The sequence below is a fragment of the Erinaceus europaeus genome, chromosome 6 (genome assembly GCF_950295315.1).
Source record: "Erinaceus europaeus chromosome 6, mEriEur2.1, whole genome shotgun sequence".
NCBI lineage: Eukaryota > Metazoa > Chordata > Mammalia > Eulipotyphla > Erinaceidae > Erinaceus > Erinaceus europaeus.
Window position 1 is genome coordinate 4,557,221 of NC_080167.1, and position 23,333 is coordinate 4,580,553.

The 23,333-nt window shown below is 60.0% G+C and overlaps 1 protein-coding gene across 2 annotated transcripts; it reads right to left on the reverse strand.

Moving 5' to 3' along the window:
- Positions 1-326: 326 nt before the first annotated feature.
- TCHP (trichoplein keratin filament binding) lies at positions 327-13,210 on the reverse strand. Of its 2 annotated transcripts, XM_060192596.1 has the most exons (13): positions 13,052-13,210; positions 8,005-8,198; positions 6,278-6,482; positions 5,912-5,968; positions 5,495-5,563; positions 5,079-5,252; positions 4,809-4,921; positions 4,305-4,371; positions 3,809-3,981; positions 3,313-3,394; positions 2,484-2,669; positions 1,702-1,845; positions 327-1,226 (listed from the first exon to the last, which is right to left on the reverse strand). In XM_060192596.1, exons 2-13 carry the CDS (start codon positions 8,196-8,198, stop codon positions 1,194-1,196), a joined length of 1,497 nt encoding a protein of 498 aa, XP_060048579.1. In that variant the 5' UTR covers positions 13,052-13,210; the 3' UTR covers positions 327-1,193. The 2 variants fall into 2 exon arrangements, with proteins under 2 accessions (XP_060048579.1, XP_060048580.1); XM_060192597.1 differs by lacking the exon at positions 13,052-13,210 and having other exon boundaries at positions 6,278-6,541; positions 8,005-8,138.
- Positions 13,211-23,333: the final 10,123 nt, after the last annotated feature.

A 23,333-nucleotide genomic window follows, 5' to 3' on the forward strand; every position in this document is an offset into this window, starting at 1 on the left:
CGCCAGAGACATCTGACGCGGTGGAGACAGGAAGCGGACGGGCAGGGAACCGTGTAGCTTGCCCTGCTACTCACAGGGTGGGTCACCGGCCACCTTCAACAAATCCTGAGGTCAAGCCCAGCAGACCAGACGCCCTGTGGTCTACAGATCTCCCAGTGGAGATCGGAGGGAAACAACATTGCTTTTGCAAAAAAGGAAAAGAGAGAGAGAGAAAGGAACCGTGGACAGTGTGCCCAGTCACGGAGGACCCACTTGGCAGAGGTGGGCCACGTCAGCCACTTGCTGTCGCTCGGTGAGCCAGGCAGCGGTGAGAGGCAGTGGGAGGCATCGGTCAAAGCCAAACTTTATTTCACCATCAATGAAGCGCCGACGTCGGGAAATCAGTGTGAACGAACATAATGGAAGTGGGGCCCCGGGGAATTCCAGACAAGACAGCCAGGCTGAGGTCTTCACAGCTGAGCTGGCCCAAGGGACACAACATAAAAGTCAGGAAAAGTCTGAAAAGAAACGGAAGTCATAAAGAGAAGATGGTGACCACCGCAGGGACAGGTGTGTCTGCCGTGCCCGCTGAGCACTGTGCCACTGGGGCGAGCCTCTGGTCTCACGGTGGCTGAGCCTGAGCTGGTTTCCTCAGCTTCAGTGTCTCTGTCCCTTGGCGCCTCTTCACAGCCCCAAGGTCCCCCAAATTGGTGTTCAAAGTGCAGGCCGGAGGGCCGGCTAGACCTGCCCCTCCGGAATCCCTCCTGAGCACAGGCACTGTGGTCCCTTCCCCGTGTCCCTGCAGGAGACACCCCTCAGCTGTCTGGGGAGCAGCCCTGTCAGCTCCCACGGGGCTCACTGGCTTCTTGCAGAATACAAGGTATGCTCTGGGTGGGAGCACTGGGCCCACGAGCTGAGCTGAGCTGCCCCAGACCGCAGCTGGCTGGCCAGAGAACGGCGACACGTCTGCGGCAGCAAGAGAGAGTAGACTGGCCCCAGCTCTCCGGCCGGAGTCTCCGCTGGAGGCCGAGGACAGTGGGGCCACATGTCGCGTCCCCGAGTGCGGCCACACCCCCAGCGGACTTGGGATCGAATGTCATTTACGGCCAGGTCACAGGGCGGCGTGCAGCACAGTCCACACATGGATAAAACCTCTCGTGGAGGAGGGGCGGGTGGGCCTCCTGCTGGGGGCTGGCGGCCGGGCACCCCAGCAGTCAGTCCCACGCGACCCTGGGGCGCCCGTGAGGCTGCGGAGAGAGAGCAGGTGTTAGAACGACCGGACGTGGGCAGTGACCCCGCCACAGAGCACGTGGCTTCACGCGTCTGAGGTGGCCGGGGGCAGCGTGTGGCTCAGAGCCAGTCGTGAGGGGCTTCACCTGAACCCGCTGCCTCTGCTCCCACCCCTGTGCCGCCAGCGCCACTGCCCGGGACCGTCGCACAACGCCCCGCGGAGTCTGCAGGGACTGGCTGAGGCCCCAGCGACCCCGCAAGAGCAGGGACGCTCTGCTTCTCTACACAGGAGTCGGGGGGGGGGGGGGGGCGGCCAGAGAGGGAGGGGTGGGAGGAGGGGGCAGAGGGCCGGATGGGCAGGACCCATCAGCACGGGCACCTTCTCAGACCGGCGGGCACCGTGGGCCCACAGCTCAGAGGCTGGCAGGCCGCGAGCCAGCAAAGCCGCCCCAGGCCGGGGAGGGGGGCTCGCGAGAGAGGGGCGGTGCCCACCTTGGGCCGGAAGCCCTGTCTGGCCAGCAGGGTGGCTTCACGCTGCAGAAGGGCATCCGAGAGCTGCTCCGCCTGCCTGGCCGCCTCCTGCGCTGCCACCTCCTGCTGGTCGGCCTCCTGCAGCTGCAGCTGCTGCTCTGCGACCTGGGGGGGGAGGGAGAGGGAGAGACATGGAGAGAGGAAGAGAGACATGGAGAGAGGAAGAGAAAGGGAGAGGAAGAGAGACATGGAGAGAGGGAGAGGGTAGAAGGGGAGGGGGGAGGAAGAGAGGGAGAGAGAGGGAAGGAGGGGGAGGGAGGGGGAGGGAGAGAGACATGGAGAGGAAGAGAGAAAGGGAGAGAGGGAAGAAGGGGAGAGGGAGGGAGGGGGGAGGGAGAGAGGGAAGGAGAGGGAAAAGGAGAGAGGGAAAGGGAGAGAGAGAGGGAGAGAAAGGGAAAGGGAGAGAGAGGGAGAGAAAGGGAAAGGGAGAGAGAGGGAAAGGGAGAGAGAGAGGGAGGGAGAGAGAGGGGATTCACCTGCCGGAGCCTCAGGGAGTGGGGGGACGCCCCCCATTCAGCTGCTGGCCAGGACACCTGGTTACCTACAAGGCTCCCAGATTCCAAACACAGCAAGGGGACTGGGACGGGGACGGGGACGGGGACGGGGATGGGGAGGGGAAGCTGCCACAGCCTTGCTGCCTTGGGAGATGCACAACGGCCAGAAATCCAGAGGGACAGACACACCACTCCCCAATCTGGCCCCGCGTCAGGCTGTCTCTGGGCCTCCCGGGCCACAGCCCCCACCTGGGCCTCCAGCTCCCGCTTCCGGGCAGACTTGCGCTCCTCGCTCTCCTCCCTCTCCCGCAGGGCCGACTCCCTGGCCTCCTCCAGGCTGCGGATCAGCTGCTCCCTGAGCCTCAGGGCCTCCTCCTGCGCCCGTCGGTTCTGCTCGATCTTCTCTTGAATCTGCTGCTGTCGCCCTGCCAGAACCTGTGCTCCGCAGAGGGAAGGAGGGGAGTCGGGCCGGCCCAACCTGGGCTTCCGCCCCCGGGTCACACACGGTGACCAGTGTGAGACCGGGAAGAAGAAACCACAGCCGTCCGGGGGAGCGTTTTCTTTAGCCTGGGCTTTGCGCAGGACATGCCTGGCCCCAGGCCAGCACATGTCCCCCCATCAGACCCAGGAGCCATCGCCACGGCCACGGCCACCGGCCAGCCTCTGGGGGGACAGAAATGGCCGTGGGTGGGAGGGACACCTGCAGCGGACTCGGCTCTACGTGAGGACGTGCTATTCTATCACTGGGGAGAAAAGGCAGTTTCCAGGGATTCCAGGGTGTCAGGAGGCGACGCCCTACTGTCTGCCCCGCTGCCCTGAACAGCTGTCGTGGCAGATGAGGGGCCAGCCCGTGAAGGGGCCGTGTCCACACGCACATGAGCGTGGCCTGCCGTCCCACGCAATGGGGACACACGGCAGACAAGAGGGAGAGGCCTGGAGTCAGCGCGGTGGGGGTCTGTGTGGCCTTTTCACGGCCCTGCACTCATCTCCTGAGTGAGCTCGGATCAAGGGATCCCGTCCCCAGAGTGTGCGTGCCAACTGTCCCGGCCCCCGGCCAGACCAGGGGTGCCAGGGTTACCTCGCTCATCAGTCTGTCCCGGGCGCTCTGCTCTCGGGCCCACTCGGCCTCTCTCTGTTTCCACACCTCCTTGGCCTCCTCCCTATGGAACACAGAGCCGTGACGGCAGGGGATGACAGGCCCCCAGAGCCACCGGCGGCAGCCGTGGACACCTGGCTGTGGGCCGGCCTCCCGTCAAACGCAGCCGGACCGCAGGAGGCCGCAGGCGAGGGCCCACAGTGAGTGCCCACGGCCCTCTGTTCCCTTGAGCGCCTCCCAGCCGGTGGGCACTTGCAACCAGGTCACAGCAGCACCCTGGGGACCCTGAGCCGGGAGGGGGGAGGGTGCAGGCCTGAGGTGCCCCCACGCTCCCAGGCCCCTTCTCTCTCCGGGCCTGGCGCCTCGGTGGCCCGTAACCCAGGAGCTCGAAGATCATCCCTGGGCCTGTTCATCCTCATGAGCTGGGGAGACGGGCCTCAGCCTGGAGACCCCTCGACTCGCCAGGGCCCAGCCTCACCTCAGCAGCATCTGCAGCTCTGCCTCCCGCTCCTGCTCCAGCCGCAGCTGCTCCTCGATGGCGCGCTTCATCTGGGCGGCATCCGCCAGGGCCTGGTCTCGCCGGGCCTGTTCCCGGCGCTGCTCCGCTGCCTCTTCCTCCAGTAGGGCCTCCAGGATGCGCCTGTCTGCCTCCTGGGGAAGGAAGCCGTGGGTGCCCTCCGCAGCTGCCACCCTGCCCTTCCCGAGGGCCCGTGGGTGACCGAGCCTCTCACGCGCCACCCTTGTCCCCACAGCCACCGTGGCCCTTCAGGACGAGGGTCAGGGCAGCTCCCAGGACGGCCGGCCTGGTGATGGAGGGGAGCACCAGGAGGGCTTCACACTAAGCAAGCGGGGGGGGGGGGGGGCTCTCCCGGGCGGTGCAGTGAGGGACACTCCACAGCCTCCTGGGGAGGGAAGGGTGCAAGGCTCTGAGGGGGACACTCAGCCAGGATGTGGGCCGCCGCCCCTGCACTCACCAGCTCCTCCTGGACCTGCCGGGCGCGCTGGTGCAGCTGCACGTTATACTGGTGTCTCAGGAAGCGCCTGCAAGCAAACACGGGCCTCAGGCTCCACGCTGACCATCATGGGGTGGACAGGGCTCAGGGCAGACAGGCAGGGCAGGCAGGGCAGACAGGGCAGGGCAGGCAGGGAGGGGAGGGCAGGGCAGGGCCAGGACAGGGTGGGCCAGGTGGGCAGGGCAGGAGCAGGCAGGGCCGGGTGGGCTGGGCAGGGCAGGGGCAAGCAGGGCAGGGCAAGGCAGGGCAGGGGCAGGGCAGGGGCAGGCAGGGCAGGGCAGGGCAGGGCAGGCAGGGCAGGGGCAGGCAGGGCAGGGAAGGGGCAGGCAGGACAGGGGCAGGCAGGGCAGGGAAGGGGCAGGCAGGGCAGGGGCAGGGCAGGGAAGGGGCAGGCAGGGCAGGGGCAGGCAGCGCAGGCAGGGCAGGGCAGGGGCGGGCAGGGCAGGCAGGACTCAGCTCTCGCACCCCAGCTCCGCCTTCTGCCTGAGCGCCGCCATCTGCTTCCTCTCGTCCTCCAGCCTCTGCAGCTCCCAGCGCTGGGTCAGCAGGTTCTCCTGCTCCTTCTGCAGCTTGGTGGCCTGTGAGCACAGCGCCGGGAAGCTCTGGGGTCAGCGGCCCCCAGCCCAGCCTCGCGGACGCGCGGGAGGGTGGGGGCAGGTGGGTGCTGGAGTCGGGGCCCGGGAGGGAGGGGCAGGCACTGCGAGCGGGGTTCACGTCCCGGGGGCGCCCCCTCACCTCCGTCTCCTTCAGCCGCAGCTCCTGCACCTGCTGCCGCAGCTCCTCGGCCCGCAGCCTCTCCTGCTGCCGCCGCCTCTCCTCCTCAGCCCGCAGGCGGGCCAGCGCCTCCCTCCGGGCCGCCTCGTATTCGTTCTCTTGCTGCTCGTTCTCCTTCTCCTCCTTGGCCTCTTGCTGCGGGGGCGAGGGAGTCCAGGTCCGCTGGGTCCCCAAGGGCTGCGTGTCCCGCCCCAGGTGCAAGGTGCTCCCAGCGCACTGACCCTGCGCCAGGCTGCCCGCCCACACCCGCCTGCTCCCCTGCCCGGCCAGCTCGCGAGGGTCCGGACACGTGTCCCAGGTGTGGCTGGGCAGGGCTCTCTCTCAACAAGGACACCCCCCCAAAGACAAAGACAAAGACAGCCCCTGCCCCACCACACCTGCTTCTTCTCCTCTCTCTGCGCCCCCCAGGAGTCGATCACGTGCTTCTTGTGAAGGTCCAGCTCCATCTGGGGGGAGGAGGGGAGCCGGCGAATCTCCTCGCCACGGGGCACAGCGCCACACGCTGGGTGTGAGCTCGGGGGCCCGGCCCGGGTGGGCAGAGTGGCACAACCCTCCTCCCTGCGCCCCACGTGGGGCCACCTGCCGGAGCGGTCAGACGGCAGACTGCCTCCTCCATTTACCTTGGCACCACAGGCAGCGGGGGTGGGGAGGGATCCCCCGGCAGGCAGAGCACAGGACTCTGCGGACAAGGCCCTGGGTTCGACCCCCAGCCCGCATACCCTCTCAAGAGTGACACACTCATCTCTCAATGCCTAACGCAAGGCTCAGAGGCTGCCGATCTCCTGGGCTCTCACCTCCCGGAGCTTGGAGTTGTTGTTCCTCCAGTGCTCGTACAGGAGCTGCTCAGCCGTCTGTGGAGAAAGCAGAAGCGTTCACGTCCTCACAGCTCCCCCACATCCGGCAGCCTCTGCTCAGCCCGGCTCAGCTCGGCTGCAGGGGCCTCTTCCCACAGTCACAGGAGGGGGCATCATAGGTGCTGCGCTCAGTCTCAGAACAGCCAGAAGGCTCCAGAAGGCGGAGGGGCTGAGCGAGGCCTCCGACCCCTTCAGAAGGTCTCTGCAAACCGGGAGCTCGGAGCTGGGCCAAGAGAAGGGGAGGGAGAGTGTGCGCGGGCCGGGCCTGTGCTGAGCAGACAGACAGACAGATGGAGCAGGACTCACCCGCCTCCTCTGCTCCTCTCTGGCCGCCCTGAGGCTCCCGTGCCGCGCCCGGAGTCTGCTCTCACGGCCATCCAGGCTCAGCTCCTCCAGCTCCCGGGCCAGCAGGTCCTGCTCCTCCACCAGCAGTTGTCGCAGCCGCTCCCGCCGGGCCTCCAGGTGCTGCCTGGCCGCCTGCTGCAGCTTCTCGCGCTGGTAGGCGTGCATGCTGGGGGTGCAGGGTGGCCAGCTCAGCCTGGGGGGCGTCAGGGGGCCTGGACGTGCATGCTGGGGGTGCGGGGTGGCCAGCTCAGCCTGGGGGCGTCAGGGGGCCTGGTCGCTAAGGGTCTCCCAGCTGCGTCCCACAGCGGGCACTGTGCCCAGGGATGCCTCTGGCGGCACAGCTCCCTGCAAGCAGGCTGGCTCAGCCCCACCGTCCCCGTTCTGCAGCGGGGCACCGGAAGGACGTCTGTCTGCGTCTGGTTCTGCATCTGAGAATCCTTACAGGCCAGGGGAGCGTGTGGGAAGATGTGGTCCAGTCAGGGTTCCTCTGGGGATGAGGGCACAGGGCGACTTCTCCAGTCTATGGACCCTTCTCTCTATTTCTTTTTTTATATACTTATTTCACTTATTTATTCCCTTTTGTTGCCCTTGTTTCTTGTTGTCATTGTAGTTGTTATTGTTGGATAGGACAGAGAGAAATGGAGAGAGGAGGGGAAGACAGAGAGATGGAGAGAAAGATAGACACCTGCAGACCTGCTTCACCGCCTGTGAAGCGACTCCCCTGCAGGTGGGGAGCCGGGGGCTTGAACCGGGATCCTTATGCGCCGGTCCTTGCGCTTTGCATCTCGAGTGCTTATCCCGCTGCGCTACCGCCCGACTCCTGCTTCTCTTTATTTCTACCCTTTCCCGGAGCCCTGCTCAGCTCCGGCTGGTGGTGCTGCCGGGGATGGAAGCCGGGACCTCAGAGCCTCGGACACGACAGTCCTTTGCAGAAGCATTACGCTCGCCCCCTGGCCCTGCAGACACTTCCTTCTGATGTTAATGCAGTGCCAGGGAACGAACCCAGGGCCTGCCTCCCACATACACAACGCTACCGCCTCCCCAGCTCAAAGGCCCCCCCCAACTTTGACTATTTATTTTACTGCAGAGCAACATAGATGAATTGAGCGGGAAAGGGGAGACAGAGATGGACGCCTGCAAGCACTACAGCACGGCTCGTAAAGCTTCCCCCCTGCAGGCGGGGACGGGGAGCTTGAACCTGGGGCCCTTGTGCACAGTGGTGTGTGCACTCAACCGGGTGCACCCCCCACCCCCACCGCTCTTTATTTCCCTGTGTGAAAGACAGAGGGAGGGAGTCCGGTGGTGGCGCAGCGGGTTAAGAGCACATGCCATGAAGCTCAAGGACCGGCATAAGGATCCGGGTTCGAGACCCAGCTCCCCACCTGCAGGGGAGTCGCTTCACAGGCGGTGAAGCAGGTCTGCAGGTGTCTGTCTTTCTCTCCCCCTCTCTGTCTTCCCCTCCTCTCTCCATTTCTCTCTGTCCTATCCAACAACGACATCAATAACAACTACAAGAATAAAACAACAAGGGCAACAAAAGGGAATAAATATTTTTAAAAAGAAAAAAAAAAGACAGAGGTAAAGAGAAAAGATACCACAGCACTGCCCCCCCTTGGGGGGCCACGGGGCTCCCACCCACCCGGGTGCCGCCTTCTCCCACCTGCCACCCGGCCACCCGCCCCGGTCACCTGCGCAGGTAGGAGGCCTGAGAGCTCCACTCGGCCTGCTTGGAGCTGCGCACATCCGACAGGCGGAAGTAGCGGCTGTTCTGGTCCCACTGCCCCCGCTGCCGGGCCTCCTGCTCGCGCTGGCGCTGCCGGGCCTGCTGCCGCTCCGCAGGCCTGTGTCCGCCCCACGAGCAGGACAGGGTGGGCAGCGCCATCTGCGGGGTGGCGGGGCCGTGAGCTGGGGGCACCCGCGTCTGGGGGCACAGACGCCCCCCCCACAGCTGTCATCGCCCCGGAGCCCCGCGAGGCCCGGGCACCAGCATCCTGGAGACCACTCGCTGCAGGCCATCCCCAGGGCCCTGCAAACCGGGACTCTGCAAACCCGGGCTCTGCAAACCGGGGCTCTGCAAACCGGGGCTCTGCAAACCGGGGCTTTGTAAACCGGGGTCCTGCAAACCAACCAGGACTCTGTAAACCGGGGCTCTGCAAACCAGGGCCCAGCAAACCCGGGCCCTGCAAACCAGGGCCCTGCAAACCTGGGCCCTGCAAACCGGGGCCCTGCAAACCGGGGGACCTGCAAACCGGGACTCTGCAAACCGGGACTCTGCAAACCGGGGCCCTGCAAACCTGGGGACCTGCAAACCGGGGCCCTGCAAATCTGGGCCCTGCAAACCTGGGCCCTGCAAACCGGGGCCCTGCAAACCGGGGGACCTGCAAACCGGGACTCTGCAAACCGGGGCCCTGCAAACCAGGGGACCTGCAAACCGGGACTCTGCAAACCGGGGCCCTGCAAACCGGGACTCTGCAAACCGGGGCCCTGCAAACCGGGGCCCTGCAAACCGGGGCCCTGCAAACCGGAACTCTGCAAACCGCGGCCCTGCAAACCGGGACTCTGCAAACCGGGACTCTGCAAACCGGGACTCTGCAAACCGGGGCCCTGCAAACCGGGACTCGGCAAACCGGGGGCCCTGCAAACCGGGGCTCTGCAAACCGGGACTCTGCAAACCGGGACTCTGCAAACCGGGACTCTGCAAACCGGGGCTCTGCAAACCGGGACTCTGCAAACCGGAACTCTGCAAACCGGGGCTCTGCAAACCGGGGCTCTGCAAACCGGGGGCCCTGCAAACCGGGGCCCTGCAAACCGGGACTCTGCAAACCGGGGGCCCTGCAAACCGGGACCCTGCAAACCGGGGCCCTGCAAACCGGGGCCCTGCAAACCGGGACCCTGCAAACCGGGGGCCCTGCAAACCGGGACTCTGCAAACCGGGGCCCTGCAAACCGGGGGACCTGCAAACCGGGACTCTGCAAACCGCGGCCCTGCAAACCGGGACTCTGCCAACCGGGACTCTGCAAACCGGGGCCCTGCAAACCGGGACTCTGCAAACCGGGGCCCTGCAAACCGGAACTCTGCAAACCGGGGCTCTGCAAACCGGGACTCTGCAAACCGAGGGCCCTGCAAACCGGGGCTCTGCAAACCGGGACTCTGCAAACCGGGGCCCTGCAAACCGGGACTCTGCAAACCGGGGGCCCTGCAAACCGGGACTCTGCAAACCGGGACCCTGCAAACCGGGGCCCTGCAAACCGGGACTCTGCAAACCGGGACTCTGCAAACCGGGGCTCTGCAAACCGCGGCCCTGCAAACAGGGACTCTGCAAACCGGGGCCCTGCAAACCAGGGCCCTGCAAACCTGGGCCCTGCAAACCGGGACCCTGCAAACCGGGGGCCCTGCAAACCGGGACTCTGCAAACCGGGGCCATGCAAACCGGGGGACCTGCAAACCGGGACTCTGCAAACCGCGGCCCTGCAAACCGGGACTCTGCAAACCGGGACTCTGCAAACCGGGGCCCTGCAAACCGGGACTCTGCAAACCGGGGCCCTGCAAACCGGGGCCCTGCAAACCGGGGACCCTGCAAACCGGGACTCTGCAAACCGGGACTCTGCAAACCGGGGCCCTGCAAACCGGAACTCTGCAAACCGGGGCTCTGCAAACCGGGACTCTGCAAACCGAGGGCCCTGCAAACCGGGGCTCTGCAAACCGGGACTCTGCAAACCGGGGCCCTGCAAACCGGGGCCCTGCAAACCGGGACTCTGCAAACCGGGGGCCCTGCAAACCGGGACTCTGCAAACCGGGGCCCTGCAAACCGGGGCCCTGCAAACCGGGACTCTGCAAACCGGGGCTCTGCAAACAGCGGCCCTGCAAACCGGGGGCCCTGCAAACCGGGACTCTGCAAACCGGGACTCTGCAAACCGGGGCCCTGCAAACCGGGGGCCCTGCAAACCGGGACTCTGCAAACCGGGACTCTGCAAACCGGGGCTCTGCAAACCGGGGCCCTGCAAACCGGGGGACCTGCAAACCGGGGGACCTGCAAACCGGGACTCTGCAAACCGGGGCCCTGCAAACCGGGGGACCTGCAAACCGGGACTCTGCAAACCGGGGCCCTGCAAACCGGGACTCTGCAAACCGGGGCCCTGCAAACCGGGGCCCTGCAAACCGGAACTCTGCAAACCGGGACTCTGCAAACCGGGGCTCTGCAAACCGCGGCCCTGCAAACCGGGGCCCTGCAAACCTGGGCCCTGCAAACCGGGACCCTGCAAACCGGGGGCCCTGCAAACCGGGACTCTGCAAACCGGGGCCCTGCAAACCGGGGGACCTGCAAACCGGGACTCTGCAAACCGCGGCCCTGCAAACCGGGACTCTGCAAACCGGGACTCTGCAAACCGGGGCCCTGCAAACCGGGGGACCTGCAAACCGGGACTCTGCAAACCGCGGCCCTGCAAACCGGGACTCTGCAAACCGGGACTCTGCAAACCGGGGGCCCTGCAAACCGGGACTCTGCAAACCGGGACTCTGCAAACCGGGGGCCCTGCAAACCGGGACTCTGCAAACCGGGACTCTGCAAACCGGGGCTCTGCAAACCAGGGCCCTGCAAACCGGGGGACCTGCAAACCGGGACTCTGCAAACCGGGACTCTGCAAACCGGGGCCCTGCAAACCGGGGGACCTGCAAACCGGGACTCTGCAAACCGGGGCCCTGCAAACCGGGACTCTGCAAACCGGGGCCCTGCAAACCGGGGCCCTGCAAACCGGAACTCTGCAAACCGGGACTCTGCAAACCGGGGCTCTGCAAACCGCGGCCCTGCAAACCGGGACTCTGCAAACCGGGGCCCTGCAAACCAGGGCCCTGCAAACCTGGGCCCTGCAAATCGGGACCCTGCAAACCGGGACTCTGCAAACCGGGGCCCTGCAAACCGGGGGACCTGCAAACCGGGACTCTGCAAACCGGGACTCTGCAAACCGGGGCCCTGCAAACCGGGGGCCCTGCAAACCGGGACTCTGCAAACCGGGACTCTGCAAACCGGGGCTCTGCAAACCGGGGCCCTGCAAACCGGGGGACCTGCAAACCGGGACTCTGCAAACCGGGGCCCTGCAAACCGGGGGACCTGCAAACCGGGACTCTGCAAACCGGGGCCCTGCAAACCGGGACTCTGCAAACCGGGGCCCTGCAAACCGGGGCCCTGCAAACCGGAACTCTGCAAACCGGGACTCTGCAAACCGGGGCTCTGCAAACCGCGGCCCTGCAAACCGGGGCCCTGCAAACCTGGGCCCTGCAAACCGGGACCCTGCAAACCGGGGGCCCTGCAAACCGGGACTCTGCAAACCGGGGCCCTGCAAACCGGGGGACCTGCAAACCGGGACTCTGCAAACCGCGGCCCTGCAAACCGGGACTCTGCAAACCGGGACTCTGCAAACCGGGGCCCTGCAAACCGGGGGCCCTGCAAACCGGGACTCTGCAAACCGGGGCTCTGCAAACCGGGGCTCTGCAAACCGGGGCCCTGCAAACCGGGGGACCTGCAAACCGGGACTCTGCAAACCGGGACTCTGCAAACCGGGGCCCTGCAAACCGGGGGACCTGCAAACCGGGACTCTGCAAACCGGGGCCCTGCAAACCGGGACTCTGCAAACCGGGGCCCTGCAAACCGGGGCCCTGCAAACCGGAACTCTGCAAACCGGGACTCTGCAAACCGGGGCTCTGCAAACCGCGGCCCTGCAAACCGGGACTCTGCAAACCAGGGCCCTGCAAACCAGGGCCCTGCAAACCTGGGCCCTGCAAATCGGGACTCTGCAAACCGGAACTCTGCAAACCGGGACTCTGCAAACCGGGACTCTGCAAACCGCGGCCCTGCAAACCGGGACTCTGCAAACCGGGGCCCTGCAAACCAGGGCCCTGCAAACCTGGGCCCTGCAAATCGGGACTCTGCAAACCGGAACTCTGCAAACCGGGACTCTGCAAACCGGGACTCTGCAAACCGGGGCTCTGCAAACCGGGACTCTGCAAACCGGGACTCTGCAAACCGGGGCCCTGCAAACCGGGGGCCCTGCAAACCGGGACTCTGCAAACCGGGACTCTGCAAACCGGGGCTCTGCAAACCGGGGCCCTGCAAACCGGGGGACCTGCAAACCGGGACTCTGCAAACCGGGACTCTGCAAACCGGGGCCCTGCAAACCGGGGGACCTGCAAACCGGGACTCTGCAAACCGGGGCCCTGCAAACCGGGACTCTGCAAACCGGGGCCCTGCAAACCGGGGCCCTGCAAACCGGAACTCTGCAAACCGGGACTCTGCAAACCGGGGCCCTGCAAACCGGGGCCCTGCAAACCGGAACTCTGCAAACCGGGACTCTGCAAACCGGGGCTCTGCAAACCGCGGCCCTGCAAACCGGGACTCTGCAAACCGGGGCCCTGCAAACCAGGGCCCTGCAAATTTGGGCCCTGCAAATCGGGACTCTGCAAACCGGAACTCTGCAAACCGGGACTCTGCAAACCGGGACTCTGCAAACCGCGGCCCTGCAAACCGGGACTCTGCAAACCGGGACTCTGCAAACCGGGGCTCTGCAAACCGGGACTCTGCAAACCGCGGCCCTGCAAACCGGGACTCTGCAAACCGGGACTCTGCAAACCGGGGCCCTGCCTACCGCGGCTCTACCGAACGGCAGGGACAAGCCCCTCCCCGCATCCCGGGGACCTCCCAGCCCGGGGCTGCAAAGTGTGGAGGGGGGCTCCCTGTTGCACCTGCAGTGCCGCTTCCTGCCCCGGGAGGGCCCGGGGTCTCCGTGCAGCAGGGCGGGCTGGAGCTTCTGGGGGGAGGGCGGCAGCACCCCGGCCGCGCGGCTCCCCAGTAGCCCGTCAGCTCCCGAAACTGCGTCCAGCCCCCGGGACCGCACCCCGCCGCCACCTGGCTCAGCCGCCGGCCGTTTCTCCCGCTCGCTCGTTGCCCCGGCGACGGAGCGCGGCGAGGACCAAACCACGCCAGCGCGAAGCCCAACGCGGGGACGGAGCAGAGGCGGCGCCTGGGCCTCGCTCCTGCGCCCCCTGGCGGCGGGAGGACCACCGCGAGCGGCGCTGCTGCAGGTGCCCCGGGACCCGGGCCTGGGGAGGCGGCAAGACCGAAAAGCGCCCGGCTTGCAGGCGCCAGGTGCTCCAGTCGTGCTGGGGTTCTTCTGCATTCACAGAAATGCACCCCCTGCATGTCCTTAAATAAAAATGCAGTCGCCGGGCGTCCGGCGGTAGCGCAGAAGGTTGAGCGCAGGTGGCACAAAGCGCAAGGACCGGCTCAGGGATCCGGGTTCGAGCCCCCGGCTCCCCACCTGCAGGGGAGTCGCTTCACAGGCGGTGAAGCAGGTCTGCAGGTGTCTGTCTTTCTCTCCCCCTCTCTGTCTTCCCCTCCTCTCTCCACTTCTCTCTGTCCTATCTAACAACAACATCAATAATAATAACTACAACAACAATAAAAAACAAGGGCAACAAAAGGGAGAATAAATAAATTAATCTTAAAAACTTAAGGAGTCGGGCAGTAGTGTAGCGGGTTAAGCGCAGGTGGCGCAAATTTGGTGCAAGGACCGGCGTAAGGATCCCGGTTCGAGCCCCCGGCTCCCCACCTGCAGGGGAGTCGCTTCACAGGTGGTGAAGCAGGTCTGCAGGTGTCTGTCTTTCTCTCCTCCTCTCTGTCTTCCCCTCCTCTCTCCATTTCTCTCTGTCCTATCCAACAACGACGACATCAACAATAACAATAATAACCACAACGAGGCTACAACAACAAGGGCAACAAAAGGGGAAAAAATGGCCTCCAGGAACAGTGGATTCATGGTGCAGGCACCGAGCCCCAGAAATAACCCTGGAGGCAAAAAAAAAATGTAACTACCTTATGACGCAGCAGTCCCACTCCTGGGCATCTGTCCAACGGATAAACACTAATTCGAGGGGACATACCAAAGAGTGGAAGCAGCTTAAATGCCCATCGACAGATGACGGGATAGAGAAGTTATGGGATAGATATTCCATGGAATACTACTCTGCCATCAAAAAGATGACATCATTCGTGTCCTTCGGGGCAAGATGAATGGTCGTGGGTGTGGTGTGGCACTAGATCCCCACAATCTTGTAACTTACTAGTAAGCACAAATTTTTAAAAAATGGAGAAATAGGGAGTCGGGCTGTAGCACAGCTGTTAAGCTCACGTGGCACAAAGCACAAAGACCAGCATAAGAATTCCAGTTCAAGCCCCCGGCTCCCCACCTGCAGGGGAGTCGCTTCACAGGCGGTGAAGCAGGTCTGCAGGTGTCTATCTATCTCTCCTCCTCTCTGTCTTCCCCTGCTCTCTCCATTTCTCTCTGTCCTACTCAACAACAACAACATCAATAATAACTACAACAATAAAACAACAAGGGCAATGGAGAAATAATGAGAAATGCATTCCCTGGGGGGGGGAGGCAGGCAGTGTCACACCAGGTTACGTGCACACATAGTACGAAGCTCAAGGACCCCCACAAAGAAGTCTCCTCACAGGCAGTGAAGCAGGTCTGCAGGTGTCTGTCTTTCTCTCCCCCTCTCTGTCTTCCCCTCCTCTCTCCATTTCTCTCTGTCCTGTCCAACAACAACAATATGTGGTCCGGGAGGTGGCGCAGTGATAAAGCTTTGGACTCTCAAGCAGGAGGTTCTGAGTTTGATCCCTGGCAGCACATGTGCCAGAGTGGTGTCTGGTTCTTTCTCTCTCCTATCTTTCTCATTAATAAATAAATAAAATCTGGAAGTCGGGCAGTAGCACAGCGGGTTAAGCAAAGCGCAAGGACTGGCGTAAGGATCCAGGATCGAGCCCCCGGCTCCCCACCTGCAGGGGAGTCACTTCACAAGCGGTGAAGCAGGTCTGCAGGTGTCTGTCTTTCTCTCCCCCTCTCTGTCTTCCCCTCCTCTCTCCATTTCTCTCTGTCCTATCCAACAACGACAACATCAATAACAACAACAATAATAGCTACAACGATAAAACAACAAGGGAAGGGCAACAAAAGGGAATAAATAAATATTTAAAATAAATAAATAAAATCTTTTAAAATCTTTAAAAAAACAATAATAACAAAAACAATGATAAACAACAAGGGCAACAAAAGGGGGGAAAATAGCCTCCAGGAGCAGTGGATTTGTAGTGCAGGTACTACAGCAATAATCTTGGAGGCAAAAATAAATACATAAACAAACAAGATCTTTTAAAAAAATGTGAGAGGGGGTGGGAAGCCATGGGCCTGGCGAGCCTGGGCTCTGGGCCCCCCTTTCACCCACGGCCAGTGTCCACCCACTTGGTGACAGGATGCACACTACCTGGGTCATTCCACTCCTCTGCCTCCAAGGCTTCTGTCCCCTGTCCCCCAGGCACCCTGTGACCCAGCTCCTTGTCCCCATTTCAGAGTCCCCAGGCCTTTGAGAGGTGGCCCTCCCTGCTGTGGGGAACACGGCTGCATGTGGATGGGCTGAGGAGGCTGGTTTTACGTGTTTGGGGCTGATGCCTTAATTAGCGGGAGGCCCAGCCAAGACACTTCACCACCACCCACTCTGGTTTCTCTCTAGTCCAGTGGGGGCATCCCCACCTTCCCCAAGATGCAAGGCTCTAGGCCTGCTTCCAGAGCTCCAGTGGGGTTTTTTTTTTAATTTTACTTTTAAGATTTATTTTTATTGACTTATTTTAAAGTATGTTATTTGTTTTATTTTTTTAATATTTACTTATGTATTTTCCCTTTTGTTGCCCTTGCTGTTTTTTATTGCTGTAGTTATCATTGTTGTTGTTATTGATGTCGTCATTGTTGGATAGGACAGAAAGAAATGGAGAGAGGAGGGGAAGACAGAGAGGGAGAGAGAAAGACAGATAGATAGCTGCAGGCCTGCTTCACCGATTGTGAAGTGACTCCCCTGCAGGTGGGGAGCCGGGGGCTCAAACCGGGATCTTTGAGCCAGTCCTTGCGCTTTCCACCATGTGTGCTTAACCCGCTGCGCCACCGCCCAATCCCCAGCGTTTAGTTTCTATGCTTCAGCTTAACTCTCACCAGCCGGAGGAGGACATCAAGTGCCCTTGTTGTTTTATTGTTGTAGTTATTATTGATGTCATTGTTGTTGGGTAGGACAGAGAGAAATGGAGAGAGGAGGGGAAGACAGAGAGGGGGAGAGAAAGACAGACACCTGCAGACCTACTTCACCGTCTGTGAAGCGACTCCCTGCAGGTGGGGAGCCGGGGGCTCGAACCGGGATCCTTACACCGGCCCTTGCGCTTTGCGCCATGTGCGCTTAACCCACTGCGCCACCGCCTGACTCCCAGCAATCTTTTTTGTTTGTTTGTTTGTTTGTTTTGCCTCCAGAGTTATCGCTGGGACTCAGTGCACTATGAATCCACCACTTCTGGTGGCCATTTTTTCCTTTTTTTTTTTTTCTTTCTGATTTTATTTGGCAGGACAGAGAGAAATTGAGAAGGAAGGGGAGATAGATAGAGAGACAGAGAGACCTGCAGCCCTGCTTCACAGCTCGTGAAGCGTCCCTCCTGCAGATGGGGAGCAGAGGTCCTTGTGCTTCCTGCTGTGTGTGCTTAATAGGGTGCACCGCTGCCTGGCCTGTACCCTGGTGGCAATTAAAGGGGGGGGCAGGTGGTGGCAGACCTGGTTAAGCACACACATTACAGTGCACAAGGACCCAGGTTCAAGCCCTGGGGAAAGCTTTACAAGTGGTGAAGTAGAGCTGCAGGTATCTCTCTGTCTCTCTTCCTATTTCCCTCTCCCCTCTCAATTTCTCTTAGTCTCTATTCAATAATAAATAAAATAAAATAAACCCTTGAGACTTGATCCTTGTGAACAAGGTTCTGACGTATTGATCAGAGATGGAGCCTGGGCTTGGGGATTTGTAATTAAATGTCTTATTTTAGTTGTTGGGTTTTGTTTTGCCTCTAGGGTTATCACTGGGGCTCGGTGCCGGCACAGTGACTCCACTACGCCCAGCTGTTATTCTTTCCTTTTTCTTTGAAAGAGGGTGAAAGACAGAACAAAACAGAGAAAGACAGAAAGGAGAGATACCTAAACCCACTGTTCCACTGCTCAGGAAACGTCCCTTCCGCAGGTGGAGAACAGAGACTCGAACCCAGGCCCTTGTGCTTGGTAATGTGTACCTGGCCCCAGGGTGTGGAAGAGCACCCCCTAAACCAGGCTGCGTGACAAGCCTGTCCCTTCCGCCGGGAGGCTGGAGCCGCCCCAGTGCTGCCGCTCTGAACGAGGTCACCTCCTCAGCCCTCACTCCATCAGGCCTGTGCCTCTGTGCAGAAGCAGCTGGAGGTTGGTGTTCCGTTCCAGAACCTTCCATTCAGACCCCACCCCCACCCCAGAGCCCCACTGGCTTCCATCTGCTGGAGAGGCATTACCACTTCTGGTCTTCACAGAGATTTTCAAGGCCAACCCAATAGGGAGGGGGCGATCGTTTTGGCTTGTTCCAAGTGATTATTCAAATTTTTTATTATCTATATTTATTTATTGGATAGAGTCAACCAGAAATCAAGAGGGAAGGGGGAGACAGAGAGGGAGAATGACAGAGAGACACCTGCTGCCCTGAGTCACCACTTGTAAAGCTTTCCCCCTGAAGGGGGCTCAAACCTGAGTCCTTGAACATTGTAACATGTGCCTTCAACCTGGTGCACCACCACCCAGCCCCCCCCCAATTATTTTTTAAATACTTTGTTTGGGGGCCTGGCAGTAGCTCACTCAGTTAAGCACACACATTACCATGTGCAATCACTCAGGTTCAATCCCCCACTTCCCACCTACAGGGGAAAAACTTCACAATAGTGAAGCAGGGCTGCAGGTGTCTGTCTTTCTCTCTCCTTCTCTATCTCCCCCTCCCCTCTCAATTTCTCTCTGTCCTATGTAATGAAAACAGAAAAGAAAGAAAAGGAAGGAAGGAAGGAAGGAAGGAAGGGGGGAGATAAAATGACCACCGACAGCCATGGATTCATAGTGCAGGCACAGGGTACCAGCTATGACCCTGGTGGCAATAAGTAAAAAAAAAAAAAAAATTCTCAGGGGCTGAGCCATAGCACAGCAGGTTAAGCACACATGGCCTAAGCACAAGGACTGGACTAAGGATCCTGGTTCGAGCCCCCGGCTCCCCACCTACAGGGGAGTCGCTTCACAGGCGGTGAAGCAGGTCTGCAGGTGTCTGTCTTTCTCTCTCCCGTCTCTGTTTTCCCCTCCTCTCTCCATTTCTCTCTGTCCTGTCCAACAACAACAGTGACAGCAATGACAACTACAATAACAACAACAACCACAAAGATAACAAGAGCAACAAAAGGGAGAAAAAAAAAACCTTCAGGAGCAGTGGATTCGTAGTGCAGGCACCGAGCCCCAGTGACAACCCTGGAGACAAAAAAAAATTCATTTTTAAAGCGCAAGGACCGGCGTAAGGATCCCGGTTCGAGCCCCCAGCTCGCCATCTGCAGGGGAGTCGCTTCCCAGGCGGTGAAGCAGGTCTGCAGGTGTCTGTCTTTCTCTCCCCCTCTCTGTCTGCCCCTCCTCTCTCCGTTTCTCTCTGTCCTATCCAACGACAACATCAACAATAACTACAACAATAAAACAACAAGGGCAACAAAAGGGAATCAATCAATAAATATTTTTTAAATTCTTTTTTTTTTTAATGAAAGAGAGTGGACCCCTGTTGCCTGTTGAGATCTGCCTGATGGTGATGCCATGAACTGAGCCTGGGACTTCAGAGCCTCAGGCGTGAAGGTCTGTGCAGAAACACTCTCCCCAGCCCTCCTCCAAGTTGTTTCTGAGCCTTGGTTCTTCCTCCTCCTCCTCTTCTTCCTCCTCCTCTTCTTCCTCCTCCCTCCATCTCTCTCATTGTTATCTGTATATTATATCTTATTTAGTTTTTGGAGAGAGAAGTTGAGATGAACGGTGGAGACAGACAGACAGAAAGACATGTGGGGGGATCGGGCAGTAGCCCAGTGTGTTAAACGCATGTGACACAAAGTGCAAGGACCCGCGTAGGGATCCCGGTTCGAGCCCCCGGTTCCCCACCTGCAGGGGATTCGCTTCACAGGCGGTGAAGCAGGTCTGCAGGTGTCTGTCTTTCTCTCCCCCTCTCTGTCTGCCCCTCCTCTCTCCATTTCTCTCTGTCCTATCCAACAACGAACAACATCAACAATAATAACCATAACAAGGCTACAACAAAAAGGGGGGGAATGGTCTCCAGGAGCAGTGGATTCATGGTGCAGGCACTGAGCCCCAGCAATAACCTTGGAGGCAAAAAAAAAAAAAAAAAAAGACATACAGGACTCCTTCCCACTCATGAAGCTTCCCCCTAGGGGCTTAAACTGCAGCCTTATCCACGGTAGGTAGCACCCATACTGCGGGGTTCACTGCCGCCACCCAGCCCCTTCTCGTCTCTATCTGGAAAAGTCGGCCCAGAATTGTGAGGCCCCAGAGATGACAAAACAAGAGAGAGATGGAGACAGAGAGAAACCACAGCACTGGCATCTCCCCCCAGTGCCATAGTGTTCCCCCATGTGGGGCCAGGGCTCAAACCCAGATCACATGGATGGCAAAGCAGGTGAGTGATACAGCTCGCTGGCCCAGGAGCGCCTTTAATCCAACACTCGGTTAACATAAGGAGAAACTGAGGCCCCAAGGGAAGGACAATCTTGGAAAGAGTCAGCCGCACAGCTGGCGGAGTCCCTGGGGGCTCGGCAGGCTGGGTGGGTCCCTGCTCTGGTGGGAGGTGCCCACCAAGCCCTGTTGCTGAGCCCTGTGTGTTCACTCCTTCATTGTTGTTTTTATTTCAGATGGGGGATGCAGGAGAGATGCCGCAGTACTGCCCCAGCATCCGTGCAGCGTGCCCTGGGCTGTGATACTGCCATGCAGTGCCGGGCCTCGAACCCAGGTCTTGGTAAGGTGTGTGCTCTACTGGCTGAGCTACCTCCCAACCCCCGTCTCTATATTTCTCTTTCTTTCTTTTTTCTTTTTTTAGTATGTATTTATTTATTAAATATGTATTTATTTATCCCCTTTTGTTGCCCTTGTTGTTTTATTGTTGTAGTTATTATTGCTATTGTTACTGATGTCGCCGTTATTGGACAGGACAGAGAGAAATGGAGAGAGGAGGGGAAGACAGAGAGGGGGAGAGAAAGATAGACACCTGCAGACCTGCTTCACTGCCTGTGAAGCGACTCCCCTGCAGGTGGGGAGCCGGGGGCTCAGACTGGGATCCATTGCTGGGGAGCCAGAGACGACCCGAACTGCCCCTGCGGCTCCAGACAGACTATGACCCACATAGTCAACGACTGCCACCTCTCCAGATTCAAAGGAGGTCTCGAAACTTGACATCAGGCTCAACCTGACGCTGTTGACTGGCTACGGAAGAAGGGCAAACGCTAGAAGAAGAAGAACTGGGATCCTCACACCGGTCCTTGTGCTTTGCGCTACTGCCTGACTCCCTTCTTTTTTCTTTTTTTACCTCTAGTCACTGAGGCTCGGTTCGAGCACTACAAATCAGTCCACCTGGCAGACATGTTTCCTTTTTTTTTTTAATTGAATAAGACAAAGAGAAATTGAGAGAGGAGGGAGAGCTAGAGACAGAGAAGGAAAGACATCTTCTGACCTGCTTCACCACTTGTGAAACAACCTTCCTGCAGATGGGGAGCCAGGGCCTCGAACCCAGATCCTTGCACTTAGTACTATGTGTGCTTAGCCAGGTGTACCACTGCCCACCCAGTCCCTATTTATCTGTGTCTCCCTCTCTCTCTCCCTCTTCCTCTCCTCCCCCTCTTCCTTTACCCCTCCCTCTCTCCCCTTTCCCTCTCTCTCCCTCCCCCTCTCCCTCCCTCTCTCTCTCCCCCTCTCCCTCCCTCTCTCTCTCCCCCTCTCCCTCCCTCTCTCTCTCCCCCTCTCCCTCCCTCTCTCCCCCTCTCCCTCCCTCTCTCTCTCCCCCTCTCCCTCCCTCTCTCCCTCCCTCTTTCTCCCCCCTCTCCCTCCCTCTCTCTCCCCCTCTCCCTCCCTCTCTCTCTCCCTCCCTCTTTCTCCCCCCTCTCCCTCCCTCTCTCTCCCCCCTCCCTCCCTCTCTCTCTCCCCCTCTCCCTCCCTCTCTCCCCCTCTCCCTCCCTCTCTCTCTCCCTCCCTCTTTCTCCCCCCCCCTCTCTCTCCCCCTCCCTCCCTCTCTCTCTCCCCTCTCCCTCCCTCTCTCCCCCTCTCCCTCCCTCTCTCTCTCTCCCCCTCTCCCTCCCTCTCTCTCTCCCCCTCTCCCTCCCTCTCTCTCTCCCTCCCTCTTTCTCCCCCCTCTCCCTCCCTTCCTCCCTCCCCCCCCCCCTCTCACACACACACACACAGCACTAGCCAGCTCTACCATATGGCAGTGCCAGGGACTAAACGTGGGCCTCAGGCTGGCAAGGTCTGCGCTCTACCACTGTGCTGTCTCCCAGGCATCAGATGCTCTCCTCGCTGCAGTAACTGAAGCGCTGTCCCTGTGTGGGGCTGCTGGGGGTGCTGTGTTCCTCCGGCCCACAGCCAGGGGAGGAGAGGCAGACAGACAGCACACAGACGGCAGTGCTGGCAGGCAGCTGTCACAGCCAGCGAGTTGGCTCTGGGAGACAGGGAGTCCTACCGGAAGTCTGGCAGCTGGGATGGAGGGTGTCCCTGGAATCTGTGAGCCCTCAGCTGCCAGAACTAGGCGGCAGAGCACAGGACATCCATTCCTAACAGCCACCATGCAGCAGCCTCTCTGCAGGGACTCCTGAGAGATGCCCGTCACTGCTGACCTCCTGGTGCCAAGGTTGAACCCGGGGCCTCCTAAGGGCATGGCCTCTTTTTTTTTTTAAATTAATTTTTGGATTTTTTATTGGTGATTTAATATTGATTTACAAAACCATAATAGATAACAGGAGGTTGATAACAGCTTGTAATTCCATTGTTTCTTTTTTTTTTTAATATTTATTTTCCCTTTTATTGCCCTTGTTGCTTAGCATTGTTGGGGTTATTGATGTCGTTGTTGTTGGATAGGACAGAGAGAAATGGAGAGAGGAGGGGAAGACAGAGAGGGGGAGAGAAAGACAGACACCTGCAGACCTGCTTCACCGCCTGTGAAGCGACTCCCCTGCAGGTGGGGAGCCGGGGGCTCGAACCGGGATCCTCACGCCGGTCCCTGTGCTTTGCGCCACCTGCGCTTCACCCGCTGCGCCACCTCCCCACCCCCAACAGGTTGTAATTCCATACGGTTCCACCCCCATAGTTCTGTGTCCCCATTCCCTCTACTGGAAACTGTAGTTCTTCCAAGGTAGCAGATATGGTTTGACTATTATTTCAATGTCTGTCTGTCTGTCTGTAGCTATATGTCTGTCTGTCTATCTATTTTCTCCATTTTTTCCATTGCTGCAGGATCATTGCTGGGGCTCGGTGCCAGCTATCTTGTGCCCTCTTTAATGCTTTGAAACAAGTTGTGGCCATCTGTTGCAGTGGTCACAGAAAACTCAGCTAGGCAGGGCTTACTCACAGCCACCCAGGTAGACAGTGGAGGGGTTGGGCTCTATTTCCTTCCCTTCTCTTTCCTTTCCTTCCCTTTCCTTCCCTTCCCTTCCCTTCCCTTCCCTTCCCTTCCCTTCCCTTCCCTTCCCTTCCCTTCCCTTCCCTTCCCTTCCCTTCCCTTCCCTTCCCTTCCCTTTCCTTCCCTTCCCTTCCCTTTCCTTCCCTTCCCTTCCCTTCCCTTCCCTTCTCTTTCCTTTCCTTCCCTTCCCTTTCCTTTCCTTCCCTTCCCTTCCCTTTCCTTCCCTTCCCTTCCCTTCCCTTCCCTTCCCTTCCCTTCCCTTCCCTTCCCTTCCCTTCCCTTCCCTTCCCTTCTCTTTCCTTCCCTTCCCTTCCCTTTCCTTTCCTTTCCTTCCCTTCCCTTCCCTTCCCTTCCCTTCCCTTCCCTTCCCTTCCCTTCCCTTCCCTTCCCTTCCCTTTCCTTCCCTTCCCTTCCCTTCTCTTTCCTTCCCTTCCCTTCTCTTTCCTTCCCTTCCCTTCCCTTT

Excerpts from the sequence above, each read along its gene's own strand:
- TCHP (XM_060192596.1), bottom strand. The coding sequence starts at position 8,198 with ATGGCGCTGCCCACCCTGTCCTGCTCGTGGGGCGGACACAGGCCTGCG. Across the intron at positions 3,982-4,304 it reads GGCAGGTCCAGGAGGAGCTG|GAGGCAGACAGGCGCATCCT; the intron begins GTGAGTGCAGGG and ends TTCCTTCCCCAG. Across the intron at positions 2,670-3,312 it reads GGGACAGACTGATGAGCGAG|GTTCTGGCAGGGCGACAGCA; the intron begins GTAACCCTGGCA and ends TGCGGAGCACAG.